This window comes from Monodelphis domestica, chromosome 3, assembly GCF_027887165.1.
Source record: "Monodelphis domestica isolate mMonDom1 chromosome 3, mMonDom1.pri, whole genome shotgun sequence".
NCBI lineage: Eukaryota > Metazoa > Chordata > Mammalia > Didelphimorphia > Didelphidae > Monodelphis > Monodelphis domestica.
The window spans coordinates 108205697-108218223 of record NC_077229.1 but is presented as its reverse complement, the minus strand read 5'-3'; the positions used below and the strand labels follow the sequence as shown (position 1 = coordinate 108218223).

At 38.1% G+C, this 12527-nt stretch overlaps 1 protein-coding gene across 4 annotated transcripts in view; it reads right to left on the bottom strand.

Annotated features, from left to right (window-relative positions):
* Positions 1–12527, bottom strand: part of TSNARE1 (t-SNARE domain containing 1) — a 298847-nt gene that overhangs the window by 134833 nt on the left and 151487 nt on the right. For all 4 annotated transcript variants that reach the window (XM_016431917.2, XM_056820748.1, XM_056820747.1 and 1 more), the window contains one exon: positions 4723–4813. In XM_016431917.2, the coding sequence (XP_016287403.1) occupies positions 4723–4813 (91 nt within the window). The remainder of the gene's footprint in view (positions 1–4722; positions 4814–12527) is intronic.

Below are 12527 nucleotides of genomic sequence, written 5' to 3'. Positions count from 1 at the left end.
AAATAAAGATTTATCAAACTAAATGGGATTGAATGGAAGGATGATTGCCCTATCACTAGAAGTACTGGCAAAATATGGTTCTGAGACTGCCAGTATCCACAGTTATTAGTGATATCTCATGGCTCATATTTTAATTTATAAAGGTTCATAACTACAGAGTTAGAAGGGAACCCAGAGGTTAGCCTAATCAATCTCATCTAAAAACTTCATTTAGGAAGGTTAAGTGATTTGTATAGTTTCAAAGAGGCAGGAAATAGCAGAGTTTGAAGTCAAACTTTGATCCACTGACTCCACATTCGATGTTCTTTCTTTGTCTTCAATTAATTCTTTTTTTAAATTAACAAATCTACTTTCTGTCTCTCCTACCTCTTTCTCCATTAGGGGAAAAAACATAAAGAAAAGAAAAACAAATTCCTTGTAACAATTATACATAGTCAAACAAAACAAATTCCCTCATTCTCTCTCTCTCTCTCTCTCTCTCTCTCTCTCTCTCTCTCTCTCTCTCTCTCTCTCTATATATATATATATATATATATATATATATATATATATATATATAATATGCATACATATACATATATACTCATAGATATATACTACATGTGCATATGTGCATATATACATCATGTGTGTACACACAATACAAATTTGTGTTATATATGTGTACAAATAGTTATACATGTATACATGTAGAGACATATATGTATATTAAAACCCACATACTATATATAGACATATTTTATATATATACATTTTAAACACACACACACACACACACACACACACACAAATCTGTCCCTGGATTCACCTCTTCTCTGTTAGGAGGTAGATAACATATTTCATCATTTTCCTCCTTCTTTGGATTTATGAATCATTATTGCATTAATCAAAGATCTAAAATCTTTCAAAGTTGTTTGTCTTATGGCATTCATTTATCTTAAGGTATTATAGATGTATAAATTGTTTCTTCATTGGTTTATACAATTCTTCAAAATTGTTCACTTTTATGATACTAATATTAGAATATAAACTATTATTCTCATTCCGCTCACTTCACTCAGCATCAGTTCATATGAATCTTTCCATACCTTTCTGAAATCATCTTTATTCTTTCATTTCTTCCACCACGTTAACACTCTATCCTATTAATATGTCATAGTTTGTTCATCCACTCCCCAGGTGATGAGCACTTCTTTAATTTCTAGTTATTTTTCAACCACAAAAAGAGCTGCTACAAATATTTTGGTATATAAAAGACCTTTTTTCCTAATTCTTTGATCTCTTTTGGGAACAGGTCTAATAGTGGTATAGTTAGGATATATGTTGCTTAGAAAAATATATCATTCCAATTGCTTTCCAGAATGGCTGTACTCATTCCCAGGTCCAACAACCAGTGCATCAAAGTCCCTGTTTTCCTATAGCCTCTCCAACATATTTCCTTTGCTTTTTTGTCAACTCTGCCAATCTGATGGCTATGAGGTAGAACCTAAGCATTGTTTTATTTAAACTTTTCTAATTATTAGTGATTTGGAGCATTTTTTTCACACGCCTATAAGCTAGGCTAGATTTCTTTCCTTAAGAATTCCCCTGAGAGACATTAATTCATTGCTGGTGGAGTTGTGAACTGATCCAACCATTCTGGAGGGCAATTTGGAACTATGCCCAAAGGGCAACAAAAGAATGTCTACCCTTTGATCCAGCCATAGCACTGCTGGGTCTGTACCCCAAAGAGATAATGGACAAAAAGACTTGTACAAAAATATTCATAGCTGCGCTCTTTGTGGTGGCCCAAAACTGGAAAACGAGGGGATGCCCATCAATTGGGGAATGGCTGAGCATATTGTGGTATATGTTGGTGATGGAATAAAGTGGAGGAATTCCATGGAGACTGGAACAACCTCCAGGAAGTGATGCAGAGGGAGAGGAGCAGAACCAGGAGAACATTGTACACAGAGACTAATACACTGTGGTATAATCGAATGTAATGGACTTCTCCATTTGTGGTGGTGTAATGTCCCTGAACAATCTGCAGGGATCTAGGAGAAAAAACACTATGCATAAGCAAAGGATAAACTATGGAATAGAAACACCGAGGAAAAGCAACTGCCTGACTACAGCGGTTGAGGGGACATGACAGAGGAGAGACTCTAAATAAACACCCTAATGCAAATATTAACAACATGGCAATGGGTTCGAATCAAGAACACATGTGACACCCAGTGGAATCACGCGTCGGCTATGGGGGGTGGGGGGGAGGAAAAGAAAATGATCTTTGTCTTTAATGAATAATGCTTGGAAATGATCAAATAAAATATTATTTAAAAAAATAAAATTAAAAAAAAGAATTCCCCTAAGAATTAAAAAACACAGGCATATGCTTACACCACCTATCAGCTGAGGAATACTTCTGATATTTTTTTGTAAATTTGATTGTTCCCTATCTATCTTAGAAGTGAAACCTTTACTATAGAAATTTACAATATTTTTCCCCAGTCATGCTCATTTCCCAGGTAATCTTAGCTTTTTCACTTGTTTATGTAAAAATGTTTTAAGTTTCAAATCATCAAAATGGTCCATGTTATCTTCAGTGATTCTATCCCATTTTTGGTTGTGAATTTTTCTTTTTTCTCATAAATCTTATAGGTGATCTTTTTTATATTTCATTAATTCATTTACAATATGATCTTTTATAACTTGGTCACATATGTATTTGGAGCTTATCTTGGTATATAGTGTCAGAGGTTGGTATTAACCCAATTTCTGGTAGAAGCTGGCCAATTTTCCCAGAGATTTTTCTCAAATAGTGGGTACTTAACCCAATAATTGGAGTGGTTTTCAAGCTGATCAAACACTAGGCTTCTAGGGTCATTTGCTTTTATATGTTCTGAACCAAACCTGTTCAACCAATTGATCTCTTTATGCTGTATAGTATAGTTTGAGGCCTGGCACTGATGAGTCATAGCTTTCACAACTATGCCTTGTTGTCTTTTTATCCATGTGTATGCCCTCCCTTGCCCATGGTAGAATGCAATTTCCTAGAAATTTGTCTTTGTCTTTTGTTCTTTGCACATAGTAGCAACATAATAATTGCTTGCTGACTGATGGACTGACTGAGTGCTCTCTCTCTCTCTCTCTCCCCCTCCCTCCCTCCCTCCCTCCCTCCCTCCCTCCCTCCCTCCCTCTCTCTCTCTCTCTCTCTCTCTCTCTCTCTCTCTCTCTCTCTCTCTCTCTCTCTCTCTCTCTCTCTCTCTCTCTCTCTCTCTCTCTCTCTCTCTCATCTATAACTGAAAAGTACTCAACTAGCCCACAACACTAGAAACCATCAAAATGGGGCTATGGCTCATAATGGACCATAAATTCTGTGCTAAGTGAGCAAAGTTCTCTAAGCTATCATTTAAACACCATCTTTGTGCATTAGATTAGTAACCTGGCTGTTTGAAATGGAGCAGAACAAAAAGGACATAGTCTATCAATTCACCATCAAACCACCGATGTCTTTCCTGAGCCTCCATTTTCTCCTCTATAAAATGGGGGAATATAACAGCTGATTTCTGAGGCCTTTTAAAGCCCTGAAATTCTGTGATTATGTGCACAGCCATCACACACACACACACACACACACACACACATATATGTATATATATATATATATATATATATATATATATATATATATATATATATATCACCTTCAACATAACTGCTTTGGAATATTCCAAGAATAACCTAACTAGCTTTCCCATCTCAGATTGACTCTATTTATCCCTGCACAGGGTTCTGAATTAACTGCCATAAAGTTCTCATCCTTGTCATCATGTAATCCTGCTGATGATAGTGATGCCAATAACCAAAGGTTCTCATGCTATTAAGGAGTCTGATGTTGATGTTCACAGTGATTTTTATGTTGACTTGATAATGATGACACTGATGGTAATGATGATAAGAGTGATGATAAGGATGATGATTCTATCAGTCATTGGTGGGAACAAAGATGGAAAGTAGTGTTGAAGCTGGCAACAGTGAGTAAACCGTGATGACTTCCTTTACCAAATAAACAAGATAGAAAAGACCATGGAAGGGTACCTAGCAGTTCAGGTCAAATATGACAGATATCTGAAAAGGAAATGAGTCAAATATCTCAGCATGGATAACAGCTGCCTTATCTGCTTATAGAAGGTGAGGAACATAGATGACAGCAATCACTGGAAAAAAAAACTCCCAGGGCTCTTAGTTGTCCATAGACTCAAGAAACCTCAGCAGGGTGATGTAGTTGCCAAATAATACTTACTTTAATTTGATTCCAGTCTGTATGTATGAGAGGGAGATGCCCACAACAACGTGTGTCTAAATGAACAAAGACTATTAATTTATTGGGGAGTCTTTTCAACTCAATCTATAGGCAAACTTTCAAACAATCAGAGCTGACCCAAAATCAAACGAGCTTTCTCAGGAAGAGTAAGTTCCCCTTCCTTAACTGTTGAAGCAGAGACTGAATGGCATCTTGGCAGGTGGCTTATGGAAGTGATTCCTATACCAAGTGGGAAGTTAGGTTGGGTATTTTCTTAGGTCCCCCCACCCCCGACTGGTAGAATTCTAATACCTCTTTCCAATTCTTCAGGGTGGGCAGGAAGCCCCAAAGATGAATATAGCCCTCTCCCAGACCCACCTTGACAAAGGCTGTAGTGCAGGTCCTCAATGTGACACTCTGACCATTGAACATACCTGAGATGAGCCCCGCACAAGCTCTGACAGCTGCTTGATGGTACTGATGCTGGCACAGATGGTTTTATTGGTCTCTTGCTGTGATGCATGCCTGGGGATCGAGGGGCAGAATGTCCAAGAGAGGCAGAGAGTTTGGAAAGAGATACAGACAAAGACAGAACCATATAAGGAGACAGAAACAAAGAGTGGTAAAAAGGAAGGAGAAAGCAGATGGAACACAGAAGAGAAGAGAGGAAAGATAAAGATAAAAGGAACACAGAGAGAAAGAGACAAAAAGAAATACAATCAGAGGAATTCAAAAATTGAAAAAGACACAAAGGGAGCCAGAAGGATCCAAAGATAGAAGGAAGAGACAGAGATATAAAGAGAAAAGAAGGAAGAGTTTAAAAAGTTAGAAAAGGGGAAATGAGTATGAAGAAAGGGGGAAAAAAGACAAGAGAGAAAGAAAGAGAGAAAAGAAGGGAAGGTTGAGAGAATTGGAAGGAGTTAGGACAAAGAAAGAGAAGAGATAATTTATAACTGGATTTCCAGGCCAGTGAGGGTCAGTAGGTGCTCCCAAACTAATAGGAGCAGTATTACCTATGGAAGGTGACTCTCCACATGTGCATATAACCCATACCAACTCCCTAACCCCTTCTAAGCACAGCTGGATCTGAGGAAATGGCTGCTTGGGTTGTTAGCAGAGCCAGGGTCCAAATGCACTGCTGCCTCTCTGGCCTGCCTTCAAACTTGCCTCTACTCTAACCCTATACAGTATTCCTCTTTCACTTCACAGACCTTCCCCATCTGCTTCTAGAGCTTCCCCCTCAACCCCAGGAGTAGCACATAGAACTACAACTGAACCTGGGGATTCAGACTACACAAGTATGCATTCTTGGTCCATTTACAGAATACCTGGATTAGAACCAGGAAGACCTAAATTCAAATCTGAATTCAAAAATATACTAGTTATGAAATCCTGAACAAGTCACTGAATCCTATTTACCTCCATTTTTTCACCTATAAAAATGGGGATGATAATAGCACCTTTCTCCTAGGATTGTTGTGAGGATCAAATGAGATAATAATTGCAAAGAGCTTAGCACATAGTGCCTGGCTCATGGTAAATGCTATATAAATGTTATAATTATGATGATAATTTCATTGGGAATAAGGAGATCTTGGTTCTGATCTTGGTTCTTGATTCATATTTTCTTGAAAAATTAAAAATTAGATTATTCCCAGAAAGCTCTATTTTTTCCTCCTATTCTAGAACTCAGATGCCTTCACTTACCATCTCCTTCTTCACCCCTGATTTCACAAAAAAAGCTAGTTTTCCCCTTCCCAAAGCAGATTCTTCCATCCCATCTTCTTCAGCAGACTGTCCCCTCTACCATCCCCACTCTTTCAGCAATCTTTTTCTTAAACCCTTACCTTCCACCTTAGAGTTTATACTGTGTATTGGTTCCAAGGCAGAAGAGCAGTAAGGCAATGGGGGTTAAGTGACCTATCCAGGGTCACCCAGTTAGGAAGTGCCTGGCCACATTTGAACCTAGAACCTCCTGTCTCTAGGTCTGGCTCTCAATCCACTGAGATACCCAGCTGCTGCCCCCACCCCCAGCAATCTTTCTTACTCCCTTTGTTGCTTCCTGATATCTTTCAAAAATAACCACATCTCCAGTGTCTTCAGCACTTGATCCATCCATCCCCAATGTCTACTATCCAATATCTTTCCTCTGTTTTGTGGTTAAACTCCTTACTCTACAACTGCTGCCTCTCCACTTCCTTCCCCCTTAATCTCTGCTTAACTCCCTTCAGTCTGGCTTCTGATATCACACTTCAACTGAAACTGGTCTGTCCCAAGTTACCAGAGACCTCTGAAATCCCCACATCCAATGGCCTTTTCTCAGTCCTCATCCTCTGACACTGTCAATCACTGTCTTCTACTTGATACTCTCTCCTCTCGAGGTTTTTGTGACACTGCTTTCTACTAGTTCTCCTCCTATTTGTAAGACTGCTCCTTTTCTCTCTCCTTTTCTGATCTCCCCCCAAATGATGCTCTCACCATGGTGGCTGTCAGGGTCCCTCTTCTCAGTTCCCTCTATGTGATTTCTCTTAGTGATTTCATGGAATTAATCATCATCTCTAGGCTGATGATAATCTGATCAATTTATCCATTCCTAATTTCTCTGATAATGTCTTATATCTCCAACTGTTTAATGGGCATCTCAAACTGCCTGTCCTGCAGACATCTTAAAGTCAACATGTCTAAAACTGAAGTACTTATCTTTCTGCCCAAATCCTCCCTTCTTCTACCTTCCCAGTCACCCAGGATCCAAACCTAGGTATCACTCTCAGTTCCTTACTCTCATCCTTCATAGCCAAACTGTTGCTAAGTTCTATAGAGTTTACCCTTGTAACATCTCCCCTATACTCTTCCTTCTCTCCTAAGACACCACCATTCTGCTACAGGTCCTCCTCATCTCATACCTAGACTATTGCAATAGCCAGCTACTTGGCTTCCCTGGCTCTTCTAGCCCATCCTCCACTCATCTGTTAAATTGGTCTTAATGATTCTATCCTCATTGTCTAACTATGCCACCTCCCTAAGCAATAATTCCAATGACTCTACTACTTCTAGTAAAAAATATAACCGCTTCTGTGAAGTTCATCATAACCTTCCCCCTCCCTACATTTCCAGTCATCTTATATATTACCTCTCACCATGAACTACTCTTTAATCTAGGGATAGTGGCTGCTTTGTCCTTCAATCTGCAATGGCTATCCTCCATCGCCCAGTACTCTCTACCTCCTGGCTTCCCTGGCTTCCTTCAAGTCCCACTTTCCACAAGAAACCTTTCCTAATCCTCCTTAATCTTAATACCTCTTCTCTGAGACTATCCCCAATTTTTCCTGTGTATATCTTGTTTGTTCCCAGCTATTTATATGCGTTCTCTCTCATTAGACTGGGAATTCCTAGAGAGCCAGGATGGTTATTCTGCCTTTCTTTCTATCTCCAGGGCTTAGAACAATACCTAGGACAAAGTAGGTGCTTAATAAATGCTAGCTCCCTGACTGATTGGTTCTCCCACTTGATAAGGAATCTAAACTAAATAATCTCTAAGCTCTTTTCTCATTTTAAACTGAAATGGACATTTCCTTAATTCTTACTTGCCATCTTAATAACAACTCTATGACAGAAGAGCAGAGGGTAGGCAGTCAGGGTTAGGTGACTTGCACAGGGTCACACAGTGTGTAAATATCTGAGATCAGATTTGAAACCAGATCCTCCCAACTGCAGTCCTGGCACTCTATCCATTGTGCCACCTACTTGCCTCTAGTTTTAAATCTGAACATACAATAGATATAGCTGGGGACACAGGTTTCACCCAGCACCACTGTAGGACATTTAAATTCAAACTGTTATGAAGTAACAAAGACTACATAGCAGATGAGAGGAAAGAGTGATCACGCTAGACTGAACAAGGCAAAGAAGCTTCCTGGAAGAAGTGGGACTTGGGTTGGGTCTAGAAAGCAAGACTAAAATCAGTGTATATATCAGGATAAAGTCCCCCAGATCTAAGTCTCACTTTTTTTTTAATGAGCTGATTAAAAAATGTACTGAAGGGGGCAGTTGGGTGGCTCAGTGGATTGAGAGCCAGGCCTCTCAAAAAAAAAACAGTTAGTCCTAGGTTCAAATTCAGCCTCAGACACTTCCCAGCTTTGTGACCCTGGACAAGTCACTTAACCCCCATTGCCTAGCCTTTACCACTCTTCTGCCTTGGAACAAATACACAGTATTGATTCTAAGACAGAAGGTAAGGGTTTAAAAAAAATAAATGTACTGGAGAGCAAGGAAGTAGTGGTGCATTCTAAAGTGTGGTTAATTCAAATAACTATTATATACTTTTAGAAATAGAAGGGACATCAGAAGACATCTAGTCCAGTCCATGCCTGTGGAGACATCTTCTCTCAAGTATCCCTGAATAAAAGTTTCTGTCCTCTGCTTAAACATTTCTACTGATGAGTTCATCTCTCATGAAAGTCTATTCCATTTTTAAATAATGTCCATTCCACAGTTAGAGAACTGCACAATTTGATACTGGTTGTTCTCTGTTATTTGCTTTAATGGAGGAAATAAATGTATTACTAATAATAGACAATGTTACAATGAGAACATATTCCTTGGGCCTGTAGCGGATGCCATTAGAGGGGGTTAGGGGAATAGGGTATGAGTTGAGGGAGAGGGCTGCATGAGGGAACAACACAATTACTGCCTTCAGAGATCTGAGGTGATGTTCTGGGTCACAGGGAAATCTGTTCTCTGTGCTTCAAGAAGGCAGAAATTAGACCAATTGGGAAAAGTCCTCAGGAAGCAGATTTAGGCTCAATATAAGAAAGTACTTTCTAACACTAAAGGATGTCTGGTAATGAGGCAGGTAGCCTTGGGCAACAGTGAGTTCCCTCATTTTAAGCATTCAAGCAGAGATAGGATGGTTATATGATATTGTAGAGATTTCTATGTAGTATGGCTTGGACCAGAAGACCTAATTATAGATCTCTTCCAATTAAAGCATTCTATGATTTTCAACCATTCTTTGGGATCTTAGACTACACTAACAAAGCCTAACATCAATAACAAGGGAAGGGATAAACCCAAGGGCCTTTGCCCTAGTCAGAAAACAAACAAACAAAAAAACTAGAGCAGAGCTTCTTAATTTATTTTTTTAAGTGACAGACCCCTTTGGCAGTCTAGTAAAGCTTATGAACCCCTTCTCAGAATCATGTTATTAAATGCATAAAATAAAATACATTAAGTAAACCAATTATATTGAATCACAGTGTAAAAAATATTAAAAGTTCCAAGTTCATCCTACCATTATTCCTATAATCACTCTCCACCTATCTTGAGTATATCTAGATGTCTGAATGTGGTCTCCCCCATTAGCTTGCAATTTCCCCAAGGACAGATGAAGGACTTTTGTCTTTCTTTGTATTCCTAGCCCTAAGCAGTGGGCTAGCACATAGGGAATGCTAGAAAAATGTTCCTTGATTTATGACTGTCAGAGAAAGGAAAAATGGCACCATTCTTGCCTTCTAAGAGTTCACTCCAGGTTCAGGGTTGGAAAATGAAGGATTTTTTAAAGGAGGGGAACACCATGGCTTCAACAGCAGTTGTGGGAATGAACCTATCATATAAAGGGAAACCAAAGAGACTATAGAATGGGTATGGGCTGAGGGAAGGAAGACACAAAGTTAGAAAAGCAAGGTAAAACCAGGCTATGGAAACCATCAAATGCCAAATCAAGTACAAAATTTTATGGATTCCACTTTACAAACCTTTTGATGGGGGGAAGCAACTTCCTATTTCCCAGCCCTGACACATTTTCATATCTGTGGCCATGGGCAAGTCAATAATCTTGTTTGAATCTAAGGTTCTTTATCAGTAATGAACAATAATTCTTATGTTACTCATCTCCTAGGACAGTTATGAAGAAAACATTCAGTAAATTTGTTAAAGTGCTGGCGAAATGGGGTTTATTATTGTTGTTATTATTGTTGTCCTATTGTTGCTGCTATCATTTATCAAAAGTTTTTTCAAGACTTTTGGTCAAAGATATGGCAAATGGTCCAAAGAGAAGCCCCAAAGGGAAGATACTAGGATTGCCACTGCTACCAAAACCCCTTCCTTATAGCTTTGAAATATTTCAAATGGATGAGTCCCAAGAAAAGGCCATTTCTGTTACCCAGGCAGCCACTTCTAGAGCCTTCAAGCCAAGCAAAGGTAGCAGACTCACAAAAGAGCAGTCATTTTCTTAGTTCCAACAAAATCTGACAGTTTGAGTCAAAAATAAAAACAATAATAGATAACATCATTTTAATAGCATGCTTTCCTTGCAAGATAGATGGTGAAAGTTTTACTATGCCCAATTTAAAGATAGGGAAACCAAGGATCAGAGGTAGCAGCTTATTGGAAGTCACAGTGCTAATAAATACTAGAGCTAGGATTTGACTTAAGTTTTCCTGACACCAGGTTCAGGGCCCTTTCCATAACCCCACAGGGCACACAGCAGGTACCTAACAGGTATTTATTGTTGTTGTAATTGTTGCCCTCATTTTCAAAATGGGGACATGGAAATATAAGTCAGTGATAAGACTTTGATTCCAAGACAAATTCTAGACTATTACTAAAAGAATGACATAGAAAAGGAAGTGGGAATCACTTAGAAACATGAGTTAATCACTTAGAAGCATGAGTTTATCTAAAATAGGTCATGTCAGACTAACCTCAATACTTTTATGACATGATTACTAGATCAGGGGAAAGCCACCATCACAGAAAGCTTGGATTTTAGCAAAGCATTTGACAAAGTGTCTCACATTCTTTTGGAAAAGGTGGGCAGATGTGAATCTTATCACAAGGCAATTTAAGTAAACTCATTAAATAAAGGCTGGTTGGACAAACTAAAGAATAATCATTAATGATGGCAGAAGGTTTCCAGTGGAGAGCTCCAAAGTCAAAGATCTGTCCTTCTCCATGTGCTGCTTCATATTTTTATATACTATATGAATGAATGCATAGTTCCTGTGCTTATTAAATTTTTAGGTGACAGAAAACTGGAAGAGCCATCACATTGGATAAAAGAGCCAGGATCCAAAAAGATCTTGACAGACTAGAATGACAAGCTAAATCAAATGAGATAACATTTAATAGGGAAAGATGTAAAGTCCTACACTTCATTAAAAAAAAATTACAGATATTCAGGATGGGAGAGGCATGGGTGGAAAAAAAGTTTGTGTGAAAATGTCTAGGGGGTTGTACTATTCACTAAGATAAGATCAATATGGATACATGATCTAGAAATAAAGAGATATCATAAATAAATTAAAAGAACAAGGAACTTACTACCTATCAGATTTTTGGATAGGAGAGGAATTTATGAGTCAACAGGAGATAGAGAGCATTGTGACATGTAAAACAGATAAATTTTGAGTCCATTAAATTAAAAAGATTTTGTACAAATAAAACCAATGTGGCCAAGATTAGAAGGAAAGAAGAAAATTGGTGAAAAAAAAATTCATAGACAGCCTCTATATTTAAAATAGAGAGAGGACTTTGTCAAATTTATAAGAATAAGGGCCATTCCCCAGTTAATAAATGGGCAAAATATACAGACAATTTTTAGATGAAGAAATCAAAGATATGTATTGGTATATGGAAAAATGCTCTAAATCATTATTGATTAGAGAAATTAATATCAAAACTATTCTAAGATAATCATCTCATACTCATCTGATTGGCTAAAATGATGGAAGGGCAAACTGACAAATGTTAGAGGGTACATGGAAAAATGGGGACACTAAAACAGTATGGTATTGGTGGAGCTATGAACTAATCCAACTATTATGGAGAGCAATTTGGAATTACACTCAGAGAGTTATAAATTGTGTATACACGTAGACCCTAAGATAAGATCAATATGGATACATGATCTAGAAATAAAGAGATATCATAAATGTCAAGGGAAAAGGAAAAGAATCTATATGTTTCAAAATATTTAGGCAGCTCTCTTTGTAGTGACAATGAACTGGAAATTGAGGAATGTCCATCAATTGGGGAATGGGAAGGGTTGATACATTTGTAAATAAATTCCATTAATAAAAATTAAGAAGAAAAATAAGGGGGTCTAAGTGACTACTAACTTTAAATGCATCAACAGTAAGAGTCAGTACTCTTCCCCACCCTCAAAAGCTAATATTCTCTTAATTAAATCAATCCAAGCATAAAATCCAAAAAGACAATGGTGATAGGATTGCTATACTCA